This window comes from Toxotes jaculatrix, chromosome 17 (assembly GCF_017976425.1).
Source record: "Toxotes jaculatrix isolate fToxJac2 chromosome 17, fToxJac2.pri, whole genome shotgun sequence".
Lineage (NCBI taxonomy): Eukaryota > Metazoa > Chordata > Actinopteri > Toxotidae > Toxotes > Toxotes jaculatrix.
The window spans coordinates 8,887,140-8,908,610 of NC_054410.1; the positions used below are offsets into that span (position 1 = coordinate 8,887,140).

At 41.2% G+C, this 21,471-nt stretch overlaps 1 protein-coding gene across 5 annotated transcripts in view; it reads left to right on the forward strand.

Moving 5' to 3' along the window:
* The window catches only part of cdin1 (CDAN1 interacting nuclease 1), a 55,239-nt gene that overhangs the window by 25,638 nt on the left and 8,130 nt on the right, over positions 1-21,471 (forward strand). For 4 of the 5 annotated variants that reach the window (XM_041061496.1, XM_041061501.1, XM_041061498.1 and 1 more), the window contains 2 exons: positions 1,002-1,067; positions 1,322-1,427. In XM_041061496.1, coding sequence (XP_040917430.1) covers positions 1,002-1,067; positions 1,322-1,427 — 172 coding nt within the window. Of the gene's footprint in view, positions 1-1,001; positions 1,068-1,321; positions 1,432-21,471 lie in introns of those variants that run through there. The other variant, XM_041061497.1, reaches the window with a different exon arrangement.

Sequence of the window (21,471 nt, forward strand, 5' to 3'; positions counted from 1 at the left end):
CCCCCACCCCACTTATCCCATCATCACCGTCCCATCACCATCCCCTAGGTCAGATGACTGATGAGGGATAAAAGTCATTCCCTCTGTCATTAAGACCATATCATTTATTTGGACCTGGAGTGCTGACCTTTCTTCAGGGCTTTACAGAGGACTGTTCTAAAACTGTCAGAGTTCGGGGGGCATGAGGGCCACTGATGCAGCCTCACCCCATCTGATAAATGGATTGGAAATAAGCTACCCAACAGCAGGGATGGCCCATTAATTTTAATCAAAGGTGATGTAAAAAGGCGATCAGAGCCACATGACAATGTCAACAGCCCAGTAGGAGTGAATTGAGGTCCCCGTCTTACCACACACACGTACACCCACAATACCCCTCTGCAGGCCCCTGGCAGCCTCACTGACCTCACTCGGCTCTCTTTCTCCATCCTTGGCTGATGCTACCTCCTCACCACCACTGACACCGCCACCCTCCATCTCTCCTCAATTCCCTTCCATGCCCCATTAGTTGAGCTTGGCTGGAGACAAAGAGGCAGGCCTTTGGAACTGAATGACCTGGTCAGTCTGAGATTTAATGGAGAAATCAGGTGTTGTAGGGATAATGGCCGAAGCACGCCAGAAGTCAAGGACAATGGCTGCAGCGTTTGCAGGCAGAGGTCAGGCTTGGAGAGGCTATATGCCAACTTTGTCCTCTTGCTGTATATTTTATAAAGCGCTGCCAAAATCCAAACAGGAGCGCAGCTCTGTAACTGGGCTTTACGTTTTTTTGTGCAACGAAAGCAAATATGTGGCAGATGTAGTTAATGGTTTTACTGTGCTTGCTGTCCTCTACTGTTACTTTGTCTGCTTTGCTCGCATTGAGAGATTTTGTTACCAGCACCTTGGTGAATGTGGTTAGGTCAGTAGCCCGTGATTAATATTCATACAATAAGCTGACTGCCTAATAGAGTTTGTTAAGTAAAACAGTCAAATGCTAAAATTCTGCACTTTATCTCCTGTAGATGAAAACCAACTGAGAGCTATGGGCTATGACAAAACACCTGATATCATCCTGGAGGTTCCAGTTGGTTAGTATTTACATTATAAATGTCATTATTTTATCTGAAATAACAGCTTGCCTTACTGAAGTGCCTTTTCCTCAAAAAGCTTTATGCAGTTGTCGAAATGTTGGCATTTTAATGCCAGGTCTTATTTGATTTATGTGATTGATAGGACAAAAAAACAAACAAACAAAATGTCATTGGCCCTTCTGGATCTTGCCTATGTGGCTTTCCTGTCACCAGTTTTCTCAGTGTTGCTGTGTGTTTCTGTTTATGAAAAGCCGTGGAGGGACACATTGTACACTGGATTGAAAGCAAAGCCTCATTTGGAGACGACCACAGTCATCGCACCTATCTCAATGAGCAGTTCTGGAGCTACTGGAACAGGTGAGTCTACTCTCTCTGTATTGTTTGTATTCTGTTTTATTTGCTTTGTCTGAATTAACCACATAATGTTGCAACTACTATATTCCCAGTCTGCTTATTGTTAATAACTTCTCCTTTTTTACCATGAGCCACAATCAACTTTTCTCAGTGTTATAACTGCAGCTCATATCTCTGTCTTACAACGCGAACCACTTCCTCCCTGGCATAGGCCACACTAACCCCAGACTTCCATATGGTGCATGTGCACATCGCACTACTTCCACATCCACCCCTGTCATTGGAGCCCTTTACGACCTGAATGGTCTGTTTGTGAGCTTGATTGTTTTCCAGAGTACACATATTGTTTTCGTAGGAAAGCTGGGAAATGGGTGATTAATCCATTGCATCTGTTGTCATGAGAACCTCTGGACAGGAACGGGCCCTTGTGGTCTGACCCTGGGGGCGGGGGGCAGAGGTGTGTGTGTGTGTGTGTATGCATATGAATGTGTGTGTGTTTCAGTGCTTAAGACGAATAAAGACTTATTTCATTGTCTCTTAAAACACGATTTTGATCAGGATTACCTTTACACAGAGAACACCAACATAAGACTTACAATGAGGTTATAAGGTTAGGTCCCTTTTTATATAGTAATTCATGTGCTAGTTCATAGTTTAAAGGCTGCAAATGTCACATTGTGTCCTAGCCGATAAATAAATTGGACAGGTCAGCCTTTCGCTATTTAATGTCAGCAAAAAATATTGGCTATGAGCACCTGTCATACAAAGTGTCATCAGCCATTATCCAGATCATTTAGTGCAATACTCAGTGTTATATGAACTTCATTTCAAACTGAAATAATCAGGTAGAGCACACACAGTGAGAAGAGAATGGGTCGGCCACACATGGTCTTCACATTCCAGCCTCCCGTGGCACAAGGTTCCAGTCACCAAGTTGAAAAGTTGCCCCCACTGCCTCCATTTGCCTCACTATGGCCCCGGCCCCCGTCAGCCATGACGGCCAGCTGACATGTTGTGACATGGCGCTTGAGCACCAGGAGGTTCCACACCCTGGGCACAGCCGGACTCTCTCTTTCTCTGTTTGTTTTTGTTTTCTTTGTGCATGTACAGCACCAGAACAGGATCATATTTTTGGATCTATCAAGACCACAGCACAGAAAAAGAAGTTGTTTACCCGGAATTACTTTTCATGTGTGGTTTTGTATGCATGCCCCCCCCCCAACCTAAAATAATCCTTCTATTGTCTTCCTATCACTGATAAGATAGTGAAAGATTTATCTATACCAGAATTTTCCTGATATAGAAAACCCGTTTTCATTGTCATTTAAAATAGGTTGGCCCCTCTCTCTAATTTTAGCCTACAGTTGCTGTCACAAACAAGCCTAGAGTAAGTAACAAAAATGGGAGTCACACATAAATTAAGGTTAAAACTAAATCAAATTTATTCGTAACTGAAGTCAACAAAAATAAAAAGTATCCCTGCCTATAGATGACTGACCTACCGTTTACACCCAGAAGCTGCCTGCAGAACAATTATTTGATTTTCAGGGAAGATGACTCATCCGATATCATTGAATCGTTCAAATGTGAGAGATAAGGTCAAGGTCATAATCAATGGTGTGTTTTCTTTTCTCAGAATAACATAGTTTTATTTGGAAATGACCTGCTTCCAGAAGGAAAAGCTCTGTCCTTTTTTTTCCTTTTTTTTTTTTTTTTTTTACTATTATTGACATCAGGAACTAAAAGTCACTGAGGTGTGGCTTTAAAAAGGGCTAGTCTGATGGCTACCAGCTTTTAGGCCTCATTAAATGCCTCTGTCTGGTGAATGGAAAAAGGGCTATATTTAAGCTCCAAAATAGTCCTAGATCATGGCTAATGAAAAAGTTCTTAAATGATTGCTGCATGACATGAAGATCAGATGTCTCCTTATTTCACTGTAAGTCAATGTGCTTTCTTGGTTTAGATGAAAAAAAAATGCCATTGATCTGTCTTTGGTTTTCCTCTTTGTTACTCATTGCATTAGTTTACAGTAGGTCAAAATATCAGGATAAAAGCAGCTTGATTGGATGGTTAGGGTTGCTCTGAGCCTTACATATTTGCTCACGGGTGTCTTTCATTGATATTCACTGGGGCGGCCTTGTCCAAGTGTATTAAGGAACTGACAAAGTAGATCCCATCATGTCAGCCAGCAGCCCGGTCAGATAAACATTGTCATGTCAAAAAAGAAAAAATGTCAGTCCCTTCAGACCCTACCTTTTCCAGCACCCTTGTAATTTTTAATTGACATTTACTGCTGACATTTCCAAATGTGCTTCATCCTTCTCTTATTGTTAGACCTTATGCATTATCATCTGATGTACAAGAGGGTGTGCACTTGTGCATATTTGTGTGTGTTTGCAAAGTGAAGGCAGTGAATTTGGGGTCAGCGCTTTGTGGTCACAAAAACATAAACCAATCGAGAAACAGGGACAAGAGAGTGATGGGGTGACATCATCCTGCTTTCACTTCTCATTAGTTGGTTTCAGTTTATGAGACAGGCCCTGAAGGGCCGATGTTTAGGGTGTTTGCCCATTCCTCAAACTCAGATTTCAGTGCTTGACTCTAAACCTTTCAGTTTTCTTTTTGACTGCCCTTGGAATTGCACTGCAGTGTTTGTAATTACTTCATTGCCCCTGATTGACATTTCCAGTGATTTGCTTATTTTTCATGAATTCCCTCTTTGCTTTAACTGAACTGCTTCACCCATTGCTTGTGTTAATTGTTCTTGCTTTGCCCTCAAGCATTGCAGAGTGAGCTATGGGGACATGTTTTTATAGACGGAAAAAAAAAAACATAACTAATTTTCTCTCCAAAGCTCTCACCAACAGCATTCATCATCCAAACAATAGTCTTGCCAACACACTAACCCCATAATGAACCCCTCTTCAGTGGAGTGAGGGGTAATGACGCTTCACCTACAATGCTCCCAAGAAAAAAGAGAAAAGAGGGGGAAAAAAGGAGAGAAAAACGGTCTTCTGCAGAATCAAACGGCGTGTTCAGGCCCAGTGCCTGGATGAGATGGCGAAGCAGCAGCTATTGGTGTCTTCCAGCCATCAATCTTAGCTGGTGGCGTTCCAGAGCCAGCGAGCCCTCTGCTCTGACGGATGTTCAGATAATTGAGTTATCCATCTCGCCCAACTATCAGAGTTGCATAAAAATTATTCACCTGCTGGTGAATATTAAACACATAATGAGCCTCTTGTGTGTTTTAGGAGAAGTGGGTAAGGTTAAACACAGCATGTAATGAAATATGGACCCTTGTGTGGTACCACCTTAACTGCCCCTTCTTGATTATGGTGTACTTAAATCAATTATGGTTGGCAAAGTTCCCCTCATAACTCTCCTAGCAGCAGCTAAAGTTCTGCCTTGTATTTGTCTGATTAGTTCAGCTTATCACACACTTACAAGAAGCCATACAATTATATGCTGACTTCCTTAATGTTGGTGCTCTTTAGCCGTTGTGATGGATTTGCAAAGATTCTGCAAATCAATCCAAATAGAAAATTTGGGTTTTTATCACTGTTTATTGCAAATTTGGACCATGTTACTGCAGTGGTCCCCATCAGGTTTATTTACTTAATATGTTGTTATCAGTGTTGTTGTGGAGTCCCCTTGTAAAGGATGTGTATCTGAAATGGAGGACAAAAGACACCAAAGAAGTTGTAATACTTGATGGATGGATAAATAGATGGATCCATAGATCAATGATTGGTCCTCACTGTCAGGAGACTGTGTATCACAGCTTGTAGAAGATAATACTGTAAAAATCAGTCAAAACATTAACTCTGCAGCCTTTCACAGCAAAGCACATTCACAAAGCACGACTTAGACAAAAATGGCTTCAAAGGTTCCTCTTAAACTGATATAATGCTTTTCTTTTGTATACTGTTTGTCTAGTCTTTGCCTTTTTCAAAGTCTGACAGCAAATCGTCTATGAGAAAGTCCATTCATTTTAAATTTGTCAGCTTATGAAGGATCTGTGTGGCCACTAACTGCCCTCCAGCAGCAGTGTATAGTGAAAGAATCAATAGATAATCATATCAATAATCAGAATATCCTGTTTACCATAAAAAAGGCACTTTACACAGTAGTATAGCAAATTAAAGGGATAAATGTAGAGTCAAAGAAGCAGATTCAGAGTCTGCTGTTCCCCATTTTCCCTCCCCCATTCTAGCCAGCCCAACACAATGGACAGCCTCTGTGGAAATGAGCATGAGTGCCAGCTTGCCCCCTCCCAAAGCAAATCAGCTGCAAGATGCGTAAACTGCAAATGTGTCAGAGTTGAAAATGTTAGCACTCTTAATGGAGGCTTGAAAAGGTTAGATCTGATAAAAAGCTGTCAGCCATCCACAAAAAAATGATTTATAGCAATATAATGGGACAGTATGCCTCATTTCTCCCTCATTTGAAATGGGGGTTAAGACTTTTGGGTTTGCCATTATACATCATCTGGCTTGACCACACGGAAATTTACTGAGGCTTGAATGCAAGCACAGGCATTATGTTTTATCTGGCTCTTTTGTTTTAGTAATTTTGAAAGTCATGCCCTATTGTAATATAGTTAATTTATGTCCTCCCATAATTACCAGCAGAAGATTCTCATGCTCCAAAAGCACATATCGATCTCCATTCAGATCTGTTGCGCAAATGAGATTAGTGCTTGTCCTTTCTTGTAACACTTTTTTGACGAACATAATGGAAGCAAAACTACAATTAATGAGGAAGTCATAATTCTGAAGACTCGCCAGACTGTTCCTACAACATCACTAATTTGCTCGCTGACACATTGGCTAATGAATAGACAGAAATCTGATTTATGTGATGTTTTATGTTAGTTGACACAGCTGCAATTAGACATCTTGAGTTCTTTGTGAACTTTTTCCAATTATATCTGGGACTGTATGCTGTAGATTTTACAGCTGAAATTGCAAGGTAATTCTGTTATAGCCTCAGAACCGTCAATCCACTTGCGACATCAAATTAATTTCTTGATTCAAGATGTTGTACATTGCCATCCGCTTTTAATGGACATGTCCATCATTTTTTGTTGAACTTTCCAAAGAAGTGACAACAGGAATGCTTAATTAGTAGAGTGTAATGGCATGGTGTTTTGTAGACAACCTTTATTAAATTCATCTCCTTATGCCTTCATCTTTTAAAATAAAAGTTTTATGCCTATATAGATAGTTTGCTTTTATGTGTACAACTAGTTAAACAGAAATTAGGTATTTTCTCATGTCAAAATGCGTGCATGTACATATAGAGCACACCTACATGTATTTGTTCGCAAAATAGCCGGGCATCTTTTAATGCAGTTGTAGCATAGGAGTAATAAAAGCCTCAGCAGCAGCAGGGCCATCAGAGAGCCAGAGTAGATAGGGGATGTCACCTGAGAGAGGGCGCCCACAGGCTGCTGCTGATCCAATGAGGCTGGACATTACAGGGCCGTCCCTGAGGACAGGTACTGGCGCTTCTGGGGTGACGATGCGACACCTCCAGGACCTGTGCCCCGCCATACTTTACCTCACCTTCCTGTCAGGGATGTGTACAACAAAGAAAGGGGGAAAAAATCCATCATGATATAGTGGCCTTTAAAACAATAACTATAATCATAGTAATGCAATGTATGATGTGATAAGTATGTTAATAGTTGTTCCTCTACACATAGCAGTTCCAGTTTCTTTTGGTAAATAAGCTTCTGTATTGTACGAGATTTTAAGGTTGTGGAGCTTTATATGTGTGGAAAATTCTAGTTCAAGCTTAATTTCCTCTGTTTTTTGAAAGCACAAATATCAGTTTTCCTGGTAAAGTGTAAGTGCCTCTGACATTGCCTTCCTCCTATTTATAGTTATGGATACCCCATGCAGTGCAGGAACGTGGCCTCTTTTATTGTTTCCTTTGTTATGACATCCTCTCTTAGAATATTCCACAGCTAGAAAAATAGTTATCCACAATGGTGGTTCCTTTAGGGCTTTGCAAGTGTTAGTTTTAGGGCACATCAGCACACACAAGTGCAATGCTGGCCCCCAAAGCATAAGCAACTTGGAATATTAATGGCAAATGACAAGGCAGCTCTGATGCTTCAAGGATTTCATGCTTTTAAGGATGCACATTTGGATGCATTGTTTAAGGCGTCTGGGGTGTAATCCGCACTCTCAGGTCTCCAGCAGCCTCAGGATTTAGCTCTGGTTAAGCCTCCATGTCTCCTATTTATTTTAGTAGGGTTGTATGTGTGCATTATCCAAATTTGTCATTTACCATTGAGTGTGAGAGCAGCTTTGACACGGCCGCTGTGTGTATAAACAAGGAGCGGGACAGAAAGCGGCATCCCAGCGATATATATCCCTCCTCCTGTCTTACTGCTTGCCTGTGACACTGTGAGATGGAGAAGAAAGCCTCAAGTAAAATGGGCTGCAAGCATGTCTGCTCCATGAATTCCTGTTTTGCTATGGAACTTTTTTAAAGATGAACGTACATTTTTTTGTCAGCTTTCACGATGTATGTCATCAGACTTACAGAGACACACTCCCCCATACCCCCCCCCCCCCCCCCCCCCCCCCATTTTCTCAGTCTCAGTGCCTTTTCCCCCCTTCTCCTCCTCCTTTTTACTTTTGCAGTGACCTTATGGGTTTCATTCCAGGAAGAAGTCAAGAGCATTTGTCAAACACACAGAAGGTAGTGGGCAAGGATTAGAAAGGCTTTTTGTAAAACTCAGTGTAGCAGGAGAATTTCGATAGCTGCCTGACCCCCAAAAGACATTCAGGTCTGCATTACACTCTATTTGTAAACTTGGAGTAATATTTTCTTGACACGAAGATAGCCCAGACAAATAGATTGTGCTCACAGTACATGATGCTTGCTGTGTCTCACAGAGGTCTGTGTGTACACTTCTTCCTCCCTTCACTTCTGCAGAAAGTTGAAGAGAGATAACTGGAAATGGGAAGATAATTTTAGTAAGGTTTGTTGTTATACAAAGTTTGTGCTCTTTCAATCTATCAAAAAGCCCCCTAACACAATTAAGTTCTATAGGCATAAGACTACAGTACAAATATTTAATGCCTTGTAGTACCTTTGGTTCATGAGGCCTTTTAAGTATTTAATTTCATGCACCTCCACAGCTGCTTCAAAAGCATCTTAATGCTGCTCAACTAAAGGGCTTAATTGCATCTTAACCTCTCTGTAAAGGGGGATGAAAGAGGCCATCAGATACATCCTCCAGTGTCCTCCCAAGGTCTAAGGAGGGCACTGGACCATGAGGCCAGCCTGTCACATGCAGATGCAAATGCAACCAAGAAAAGCTCTGAAAAAATAATTCTTTACCACCAACAATTTGGTCTTTTGTTTTTAAATCTTTCAGTATAGTCTGACATTGTGATTTAAGGTCACATGGATAGAAGAAGAATGCATATTTTAGTTATGGATGTGCAACTTCATAATATGGGCAATGTTTAACACCTTTTTATGGAAGATCACGATGTCCTTGATGTTTTTTTTTCCTCATGATTTTATTGATTTTGTTAGGTTGACCTGCAAGCATTGCTCCACGCATGGTATAGAAACACTGGTGCTCATTTTTAATAGTATACTTCAAGATTTAAATGAACCTTTTAGGAGCTACTTTGGCTTAAATCAATGGTCTTTTACATGCTCCAAATGAATGGTTTAGCCAGTTTATCTTAGCTTTAATTTATATGTTGGTCAGCAATGTCTTGTGTGTTTCTGGGCACAAAAATGGTAAACACTCTTTCTTCTCAGACCAAAAATAACTAGAATATTTTTACCAAATGACAGCCAAGAAAACAATGCTTCATACTTCTGCCTTTGTGTTTAAAGAGCAGCTCTGTGTGTACCAGATAATGTGCTGGTACTCATGGTCTGTGGAGGCCCATCAGTCACTGTGTGGAGCTGGTCGCTTGTGATAAGTGGTTCCTTATAGATAACCTAGACAGTAGGCTTCTTTTTATAGGCTCACTGTCCCTCACATAACCTTGTTTTCTTTTTTTTTCCTTGTTTTTTTTGTTACACCACCTATGCTTATTTCCCCTCTACACACTATACACTTCTTGTGTATCTTTCAAACTTCTTAGATAGAAGGATAGACACATCGATTATCAAATCCAATATGCAGCATTTTTTTTTTATCCAATTGCTGAAAAAAATTAATTAATTTCAAAATGCGCAACTTTGGCTCTGATGCAGCTGCCTGTCTCTGCCTGTAGTCACCATTCTGTTGTCTCAAGCAATGTTGTCAAGAGTTGAATAGTCATGTCTATTGATATTACAGTACATAGTACTGTAGCACATAGTCAGCTACAGAAATCATTAGTAATGAAGTAGCGTAGCTCTGAATGACAGGTTCTTCTATCACATGTTGTTAATGTATAACATTTAAATAACGGAAACCAACTAAAGGAGTTCTAAAGCTGTTTTGCTGTAATAAATGAAGCATAATCATGCATTAGGCATATGTCAGCCTGCGGCCCCACTTTTAACTCTTTCTCAAAACCCTCACTGCGGATGGATGCTCTAGAAAAGGTCTAGAAGTGCAGTATTGCACTCAACCAGCACCAGGGAAAGCAGTCTGGAATACATACAGTTATTTTGCTTATTTATTTACTTATTACATTTTTCAGTTAACCTTATAAGAAATGCTGCTGGGAGCTCCCTGCACTTTCAATTGAATATATGCTTACGACATTTCAATTAAGTTTTGTTTTGCAGTTTGTGTTATTCTAAATTTTGACACCAAGATTGTAATTTTTTCTGCAAATATATATCAGTTCCAAATATCAGTTATTGGTCTCTGTGATTACTTATAATCAGTATGCACAATGGCCCAGAAAAAAAATATGATATTGGTGTACATGTGCATACACATATGCATACACTTTTTTGTGGTTTGTGGTACTTTTAATTTTCAGTTCTGAGTGCTATCCTCACTCATTTTGACCTCTTTGTGCACTGACCGCAGAAAGATCCTGATAGAAAGCTTCTGGTGATTTATACCTCGAACAAAGCTTTAGAAATTCAGCATGAAGTGGGAAAGGGTTTGCTTTGTTTTTTCTTGTTACGTCCTCAGCTCCCCGGCTAAATAAAAGATACAATTTTATAGAATAACAAAATTATTGCAATCAGACCCATAAAAATGTACATCAGCAACACACCCATTAGTCTCTTCAACAATAGATGATGTTTAATACATCTATACTGTTTTGAATTTGTGCCCATCATTCTAAATATTAGTAACGACAGTATTTTTACATTTTTCATTCACCATATGACCTCATCCATTCCCCAGAATAATGTTGATATATGGTTTGAATTGTTTGTTTCGGTATATAAGACCTATATCTGATTGTACCTCATGGCAGTCATTTTGATTGATGTACCATAAGTAACTGAATTTAAACACCAGATGAAGAGGTATTTGTTTTTGTGAACTTTGCTTTATATTTCAGTATTAATTCATTTCAGTGCATCGTTGCCAGAAACAGTGAAAGAGATACAAGCACTTCTGAGTCTTTCCTCACCGGCCTGGCATTTGTTAAAGAGCTTCATCAGGACCCTCTTCCCCCATCTTTGTTCCCAGGCAGCCCTCTCCCTCTCCCGTCTCTGGTTTGAGTTTCACGTCTCTCTGCGGTCTGATTGCCTGATAGCTTAAACATCTCTGCCTGCCTATCCCTTAGTGGGAGTGTGTAATCAAAGACACATGAGGAGCCTGTGTCCAAGAGCTGACCCTCTGATTTTGCTCATCAATTCTGAGAGTTAATGTACAAGATCTAACAGGTCAACAGATTTGTCTCCACATGCTCTGTCAGGTCTATAAATGATCAGAAAAAAAAAATGCTTTTGGCCACTGCGCCCTATTAAAACTTATTAGAATAAATGTTCAGTCAATATGACTGCTAATTTATTCTTTCCCCTCTCTTGTGTTAATAATGCTATTATGTTTTTTTCCCTCTATTATGTATTTTAAATGAGCACCATAAACCAAACCTTTTTGACAAGGGCTTAAGGAGTTAACAGGGTAATGATATGATCCAAATTCCAACTCCGTAGTCCGTCGATGAAACGTTTCATCATAGGCGGAAAGTTGAAACAGACGATACCCAATCCTGTTCCTCTGGACTGATGCAAGATAACACAGGCATACATTTCTGAACAAGTGAAATATAAACTCTGCGCAGAGTTTTGGGCTTCAAGCCGCCCCCTTTGAACAGCCGCCACAGAGATGTCGCAGAAATGTATTTCTCATTTTGAGTGATATCTCTATCAGCTGGCACGTTCACACCATGAATCTTCCCCCATGTTAAACCCGGAATCTGTCTCTTCAATGACGGCTGTGTGTTGTAAATGACCACTCTTATTTTTTGTAATGGGTGTCTGTGTGTCATGGAGGTTACGAGTGAAAGGGCAGAATAGAGCTGTCTGGTGAAAGGCCTCTGATAGAAAGTGCCACTTCAATTTGAGCACAGCTGCAGCTAAGCCTGGGCTGGCTCACTGTCCGGCCCGACACTTCACATTCTCTTCTTCTGCGTCTAGAATGGATGTGAAAACTATTAACTTTACACAGAGTTTTGGCCTGACCATCTCTGATCCCTTCCCCTTATTCATTGCTTATCTTCGGCTTGTTTTGTCAGGACTGCACACTGACATAGACTGTCTCAGACACCATTTACATTTTGTTTATTTGAGTTTGCTGATTCTTTTGTCGCCCTTTAAAAAAAAACAAAAACTTGGGCTCAACATTGATTCCAAAACTGTGTTGTTACTGCGACATACCCTTTGGAAAAAAATGCTATTATATATCCATACTGTCATGCCCCATTAAACTGCATCTTACTTTACTTTTTAGATTACTTTTCCTATGGACAGAAAATTGGACTGCAGAGTACACCTCTCCTAATTTGGCGATGAGGGAGTTTAACAGTTTGAGGAACTCTATCCCCAGAGCTGCTGACAGTCCTCAGCCCCCCTGAGTTCCTGCTAAGGATGGAGCTCGTGGTTAGAGAAAAGACTACTGGCTCTGTTCTGAATATTCGTTGTGGTTTAAATTAGAAAGGGGATAAATTCTCTGAATAATGATCGCAAAACATTTAGCTTCAACTGCCCGGGTGAAACAAAACACTCTCCAGTGAAACTTTGAACTACTCTTCCTTTTTTTTTCTCCCCTGGCCGTTTTGTTTTCAAATTGTTGCACTGAGTTCATGGGAAACTCACTCTGAGGTTACCTGCGCCCCTGCAAAGTGATGGAAAAAAAGGATTATGGCCACAAGAATGTTTTTGCAGTTAGCTGAAATATTACTAACCTTGTCAAATGTCATTTTGAATGAGAAAGCAAACGTATTTTAATCAGAGTTTTAAAGACAGAGCTTTTCAAACTGTGACTCTAGGAGAAAGGGGTCAGCTAATTGCAACGTTTGATGTCATGTTTGGGCTCTCTCTCCATTTTGATGCGACTGCCTGGAAGCATGCTTGCTCTCTCACTGTGCTCTCTGTCTCTCTCTCTATGTCACACACACACACTTTATCAGATGCACAGTCAAATGAAAAAGTACTGAGAGGTCCCAGAGTTCTCAATGCTGTAATCATCTTAAAGTCTTCGCTTCTACTTCCTCTCAGCCCTCCTCTCAACTTCAACCTCCAACCTCTCTTTGTATGCATCACTGAAAGTTTGGCCACTCCACACAGACCTGACAGTGCTGAAATTTAACGGCCCTATTCATTTTTTTTTTTTTTTTTGAATGAATGAATGTGTGAATGTGCTCCTCAGCATATCATGAGTAGTCCTCAGTCTCCTTGGGCCAAAGATATGCACAAAGTATTCCCACCAACCTATAACAGGTTAATCTTCCAAACACACAATCCCAAATCTCTCTGGTTCTCATAATTACAATTTTAACATCAGCAGAGGAGGAGGGGAAGGTAGCAGGATATACATTGTAAATTATGTTTGACAAGGTGGGGTTAGTGGTTTTGTCGCGGCTTGTCTTTGGTTATTACTCATACTTCCTCCTGCCATAGATAAGGTCTGCTGGTGAACATACCAAGGTGAGCGCTGGCGCAGGGCCCTTATCGCTAGCATTGATTTAGGGCAAGAACCCAGTGACAGAGGTCATTGTGCAGTAAAGCTATCCATCATTCAGGTTTGATTTCTGCTCAGACCTGTCTCCAAGTTGTCTACATGTAGGTAGGCAATTCACAAGGAGTAGAGACCACTGGAGGGTTGTACTGGTGGGAGGTGTGATGTGGATGGTGTATTGAAGCGCTCCGGGTAATGCTAAACATGTGTTAAGAGATGACAAGAATTAAGCATTTTAAAACTGTGATTACAGGTTGATTTGTATTTAAGAATTATGTTTAAATATAATTTAAAATTAAGGTAACACTAAACGTGAATAGATCCTCTAATTATTGTAAGGAATCCACAAATTATTTGTCTTACACTGGAAGCTTTAACGTGCTTGTAAAAAAAATGTACCCTTGACTTTTTTTCCACTGGTAGCTGATTTCGTGTATTTCCACAGTTTATTTTGCCCCTTACTTCATTCTCCATGTGTCCTAGACATTTTCTGAGTGTGTTTTTGAGACGCTCACATTTTCCCCAATTTAAAATTCAAGGTAGTACTGAGCCTGTGGTAAATAAATTTACAATCATAAACAGAGGAGATGAGTGTTTTCCCCCTTTGCAGGGGTGTTTTTTCAGATGTCTGAAGATGGGTATTTATTGCTGTTAATGTTGTTCATGGCCTTCATGGCTAGACTTGTAAGTTTTGGCTTATATGTTGTATTTATCCTGGCATCAAATTGGGGAGTTCATACTTTCAAATATGCAATGAGACATATTATTGATTTGTCATGAAGATTATTTATTGCACTTTTTTTCACTAACTTCTGCAAAAGTTGGAAGCTGCCAGAGATTCTCCTGGAGTGGCTGCATGTAAATGACTGTAAACTGGCTGTGCTGAATCCTGAGGGGAATGGTACTCCTCAAGAATCTAAAGGTCTCTTTAGTTATGCTGAAATAGCTAGTAAGGATGGTAGCGCTGCTCACTGCAACCTTCCAGAGGATAACTTAAATAGCTAATTACACTTCAGTCTGTAATCAAACCCATGTCAGGTTGTCTGAGAACCTGGATTTGTGTGGTGGATTTTAGTTAAATACAGGGGCAGCTTAAACATTTTATGGTTCTCTCCTCAAATTAAAGTTTTTTTCCTGCAATCCCCTCTAAAATGTGTCATATCCCATTACACAAATTTGGATATGGTAAATTAGCAGGAAGAGTGCTTACGCTATGAATATGTTGACTTTTTTGTGCTGTGTGCAGAGGGTTAGCTTGCTGGGGGTTGGGGGTGTCTTTAACTCTAAAAAGTTGTCTAGAATTTTTTCCCCTCGGAAGATGATGTGTTTTTGCAATTCAAATATTTGCTCATTCTCTTCTTCATTGCAAAGCTCCCTTTGAAGCGGAAGAGTTCCATCAGGACCAATGACAGTGTGAGTGTGCAGCGTGACAGCGCAAGAGGCAGTGCTGGACTATTTCTAACTGCATATTTAAATAGCAAGGAAATCCAAAATCAAAAATGTATGCAAATGACGGCATGTTTTGCATGCTGATATTTTTATGATTTGGGGCTTGCATATTCAGGTGGTGTGCAGTACGTGCCTAGCTTTAGCAACATTAATCAGAATTACTTCACCATATCCTTGATCTTTTTCTAAACAAATTTTTTTCAGGGGGTGGAAGGCCTGCAATATGGCAGATTTGCTTTTAATTAAAGCTTTGCTTAATGTTTTATTGACTGTTTTAAGTGGAAGGATATACATAAGGCCTTACTCTTCATAGAAAAGTGTATAACCCAGAAACTCTCAGTGCTTGCTTCTGAAGACAATTTTCTCGAATGCATATTCGAAGAACTAACTGCCTGATCTTCACATTCATCACATATATATGTACATATTTTTCTTCATCATCTTTCTGTGTGTTATTTGGGAAATGTCCTTTTCTCGTAAATGAAGATTTTAGATGTGTTCATTATACTGAGAATATGCACCTTGACACTGTGTGTGGGTGCTTTGGGCATTGTATGTATAGCTGTTTTTGCAATGAGCAAGAAATCAAGACAAAGCCATCAAAATGGGCCTGAGGCCTGTCTGCACTCCTTAAGGTATAGAAAATACAGTATAAAATAATTAATTGAATTGTCATCTGTATGAGCAGCCCTTGCTCTCTGCACCCTATAATTCCAACCTCTTTCTCCCCCTTCCCCTTGCCACATTTTTTCCCTTCTTTTTTTTTCTAAACAGCAATTAATCTCATTTTTAGTCCAATTTCCAGCCCTCTGCTGGAGTCAGAGCGAGTCCCCTGTTTTGTTCCTATTTGGCTTGGTTCCTCTGCATAGTCATTAAGGGCCCAATTAATGTCACCCTTTAGCTGAAGAGTGCTCATTTTTATTGGGGAGCTGACAGTCACCGCCATGAGTGCCGCAGTGTAATATGCATTAATTGCCCCGTAACACTGGTAATTACCAGTTCTTCAAGCCTCTCAGTAAACTGTCATGCCCAGACACGACTGCTTTGAAATAGATTACTCATTAGGGGGACCTGCCCTGTTTTCCAATGGGGTCTCACTGGGTTGGCATAAAGACGAAAAAAAATCTGGTGCTTGAACAAATAGTTGCCAAGAGCAATTTCCTATTACAACATCCCGGTGACGGCTTTTCTCTTTCTTTCTTTCCTCCTTTTTTTTTCCTCAGATGGCATTCCAGCCGTCACTTGAGGTAAAGATCAGAAGTAGAGTTAGAGGTCCATCACAGATCTTGCTGATAGCAGTTGGTTTGTCTTCTCGTCCCAGTTTGACTCCTTCAATGAAAAAGTGCCTTGGGATTTCACCATTCACCACATTGCCTTGGTTTTAACTGAATTCCTCTGTGTTGATTGTGTTCTGTTCTCTTTTTTTATGCCTTTGTACAACATTGCCCTGAATGCCCAGAGACTAGTATATAAGCACTGCATTGAAAGTGTCAGCATTGTTGCTTGATGTGGGGCATTTCAGGGACTCTGTACATAAGATCAAGGCAGTGTTGATGTGAAGTTCTTGTTCAAATATTGATGCTAACTTTGCTCGGCTCTTGTTTTTGCAAACTGTGGAATCTCAGTTTTAAACATTAGCTTGTGCTTCACGGTTCCTGAAACGTGTCCTGCGTCCCTGCAGAAAAAGAAATTGATAGTGAATGCAAATAGATGAATTTAAAGAAACAGTTAGAGGACAAAAGCTGATGATGTAGTGTGGGTGTCACCATTGCTCTGCGATAAGATATTATAAAGGAGAGACCAAATCAAACAATGTTAGTTATCGCACATCCTCAGCACAGAAAGGTGTTGGCCTATTTAGTCACGCTAGAAACAATATTTAGATTTCACCACAGCTTTGTAAACGCTCCAAGTGTGCACTGGGCTGATTCCTCTCTGGGCCCTGTTCTTTCTTTCTTTCTTTCTTTCTTTTTCTCAAAAGCACTTTTGTGTCATTACCCATTTACCATAGCAAGGAAAAGAACAGAGTGTGAAGACCAGGAAAAACCCTTCACTACACACACACAGACAGAAAACACACACATCCACAAACACACACACACACACACACACACACACACAGAGCTTCACAAAGGTGCTGCTTTTGTTTTATCTCCCTTATAGCACCTGCTTCAGGCAATCTGCTCCCACTCGTCTCAAATGAATTTTGTCACGGCCTTTCAGATTCTCAGCCAGCAATGCACTAATGAAAGGAGATAGTACAATTTGAACTGACCAGGTAGCAGCCAGCAGTGCACAGCTGAGAGCAAGGGATGGGGACACACCCCTCCTTGAAACAAAAGACAAGTCAACCGTCTGCTGATATACCCATTACCCTTCTCATTAATACCCCGCAGACCTTGTTGTGGGAGTGTGTGCCAGTGTGCACTTGTGTGTGCGTTTATCTGTTTGTGTTGGTCGAGCACTTTTCGAATTGTTTATGACAGGCCTAATTGGGCTAATTGAAGACATTAAGATTACCTGTCAGCTGTGTGTATCCAGACTCCCTATCTGTCTGACAACTCCTGACAAGTGAGGGACCCCGTAGCATCCGTCATGATGGAGCATTCCCAGGCCGTAATAGGGACAATAGGGGCCACTCTAATTTGATGTGGACAGCCTTAGCTGCGTGTATCAGCCTCCCTCCCTCCCTCTGTGTGTGTGTGTGTGTGTTTGGTTGTGTGTGTTAAGTGTAAGGGAGAGTTGGGGGCTCTGTGCATGGCCAGGCTAATAGAGTCCCCTTTGGCAATGTGACAAAGTGATGAGGCAGTCTGAGGGGAAAAGTGAAAGGGGTCTTCAAGTGTTTAAGGACATGAGAGGGAAGGTGCTCGGGGTGACGGCCCTCAAAGTTTGAGTGACAAGAGAGGAGCGCTGACATCTGTGTGTCTGTGTCCGTGTGTGGCTGTGGACAGTGACCCATACTTTATTATCAGAGACACAACTTTTTGAGTTGGGGACAGTACAAAATGTAACTGATGGGAATAGTGGACCCTCTTTTGCATATGTGTGCATTCTGACGTTTACTACTACTAACACCATTAATAAAAAATACCATGTATACACTGTATAAATATACAGATATTGTTAAACATTTTTGAAGGTGCAGTTCTATCTTTTTAGGGTTAAGGAATGTGCCTCTGCATATCTGTATCAACCCACCCTCCCTTTCCTCCCCACACTCCTCTCCTGTGTGGGCATTGTGTGGGGCTTTACAGTGTCATCGCTATGACAGATCAACGCTGTCAGCCCAGGAGATCCCTCTGTTTGTTTGTTCTCCTCCAAAAGGGGTTAAACTGTCAAGTTGACAACTCGCGAGACCCTTAGACTCTGCCCTACTGCCTCTCCCCATCTCTCTCTCTCTCTTTCTCTCTCTCTCTCTCTCTCTCTCTCTCTCTCTCTCTCTCTCTCTCTCTCTCTCACTCACTCCATGGCTCCCTCCCTCCCCCTGTCCACGTTCACCCCCAAACGAGTGAAAATCAATACCAGATTGCCTGAGGACCACTGTTTGGTGTGGGTCTGACCCCTAGATGTCCCCCACTCTGCTTCTTTCATTACATGTAGCCCAGTATTTAACTTCCATCCTGATCCCTCACCTAATTAGTTTCGATAAGCTCTCTCTCTCTCTCTCTCTCTCTCTCTTACACGTGCGCTCACACCACAAACGCACATGGACGTCTTGCTTTCTTGCCCTTTGAAGGGACACTCTGGGCTGGGAGTAATAAAAAGACAAATCCCAACACGCACACAGAAGCCCTGAGCGATTCTTGAGCCAGGATTATTGTTTTGTTTGCATAGCAAATTTTTTAAAACTACAATGAAATTAGATTTGCACCACAGATAATCAGTGAAAACACAGGGTTTATCCTGTGTTGTCCAAAGCTAATGGTGCTCTGTGGTGGGCCTGTTAGCAACACTACACCCCCACTTCTGGGGTTTTGCATGAGGCCTCTTTGTCAGGCTATGTCTCTGTGTAGTTGGTCAATCCAATAACAAAGTAGCCATTGAAATTATTTAGAAGCGGCAAGCTGGTTCTCTGATTAATAACTGAGTGGCACAAACAGAGAGAACAGCTCCAGTGGTTTGTTTACTGGAGGTCTATGTGTGTGTTTTCATGTACCACCCACATGTTCAGGTGCCACCACTGCGCCCCGGCTGGCCCGTCGACCACTGACAAGCCCCACCGACATGTCGACCCCCCTGCTCTGCCTCCCCCCCCAGGGGCTAAAATTACCCTCAGGAATGTAAACAGACTGCCGAGTAAGCACACGGCTTTCGGCCTTTCCCCGCGTCCGTCTCCAAATTCGCCCCCCAAACTGGGACAGTTCCATTTTGGACTGAGAGGCCAAGGTTGATGGTGAGGATACCTTAACCTGGCATTGACTGGTTTGTCCCAGCAGTTCTTTGTTCAAGTAACAGCACTAATACAATGTTTCTGTCTGGTGATGATAAGATGTTGGTGGACTGCAAATGTTCCATGCAACAGCTGAAAAAGAAATATCTTCTTTTTCCTTTTCTGTTCATATCTCGTTTCCCCTTTTCATTTTAGCAGACAGATGGGCATTCACACCAATTCATTAGGTGTGTGAGGTAGCTGTAAGCAGTGGAGTCTGGGTGAAGAAGTTCACTGGGCCGGGTGCTGACATGTTGATTTAGTGGTGGTAACACGACTGCACTTCCAAAGGTGCTGACTTGGACGAAAGCCAGGCCTCTTTTTCTCCCAGGGAGACATTAGAGGCCACACTCTAATTTTGGGGCAGGGTTCTGTTCATGGATGCAGGGGCCATGAGGCCCTATACAGAAAACATTCACACCTGCCTTTCCATGCCTAACTTTTGATTCAACCCTCACTGAAGTGGCAGCAGAGTTTAAGATACTATACTGATTTTTGAGATGGAGCCAATGCATAGTCTGGCTTTTTCAGAATGTAAATACAAGTTCCTTTTCAAAATAAAGAGCAATTAGGTGTGACATAAAGATTACACAAAGTGCATTCATCACATTGTAAAAATGTCACTTAAAATTAAACATAACAGAAACAACTTTATCAGTCGTGGATTTGTTAAAAACAGGAAACAGGAATATTTCCACTCTTTTTCTGCCTTCAATAATGTTAGTTAAAATAGAGCACTGACCTTCTTCATTGTCTTTACATACATTAATCTTTACATGTTTGTGTCTAATTAGTAAAGTGGACACTTAACAGAACTTACAATAAGGCAACTTAGAATACAGAGAGGGACAGAGAGGAAAAGCACAAACGATTGGAGAGAGAAACGTTAATGATATGCACTAGTGTGATATAAATGCATCGGGGGGGGGGGGGGGGGGGTGAGTTCCCCCAGGGGCCTCGGCCTATAGCAGCATAACCCTAACTACAAGCTTTATCAAAGAGGAAGGTTTTAAGCCTAATCTTAAATGTAAAGAGAGTGTCTGCATATCCAACCCAAACTTGGAGCTGGTTCCACAGCAGAGGAGCCTGATAGCTGAAGGCTTTGCCTCCCCCTCTACTCTTGCAAACTCTAGGAACCACAAGTAAGCCTGCATTTTGAGAACAAAGTTTTCTGTTGGGATAATAGGGTACTAAGAGGTCTTTAAGATACAATGGCGCGATACGATGGTCATTAAGGGCTTTGTACATAAGTAGAAGGATTTTGAATTTTCTGGATTTTACAGGGAGCCAATGCAGAGAAGCTAACATGGGAGAAATATGATCTTCTTTTCTAGTTCCTGTCAGTACTCACGCTGCAGCATTTTGGATCAGTTGGGGGCTTTTCACAGAGTTATTGGGACATCCTGATAATACAGAATTGCAGTAGCAGTAAGTTTTTTCTTAAGTACAATAACGTCCATTTTGTCTGAATTTAGAAGAAAAAATTACAAGCCTTTATGTCTTTAAGACATGCCTGACATTTGACTACCTGATTTGTTTCATCTGGCTTCATAAATACATAAAGCTGGGTGTATGTATGTGGTGCTTCCTAATAATATTGCCTAATGGAAGAATATGTGGGGTGAAAAGTGTTGGTCCTAGCACAGAACCCTGTGGAACTCCATGACTAACTTTTGTGTGCATGAAAGAGTCTAACTAGAAGCTATCAATAAATATGACTTAAACCAGCCAAGTGCGGTTCCTTTAATCCCAATGACATGTTCCGGTCTCTGTAATAAAATCTTGTGATCAGTGGTGTCAAATGCAGCCCTAAGATCTAGCAACACAAGTATATAGACAGTGCAGCATCATGCACAGCTTGCTTGTGTGAGAATGTTCCTAGGTGCTGTTGCATTGCGTGTGTGGATGTTTATATGTTTATTTCAATGGCATATGTGGAAGACAAACAGCCACGTATCAGGCACACATCCTGTGACCTCACATATAAACATGATATCATCCATACATATACACACATAACACTGTGCTTCTGCTGGACACATCAGGTT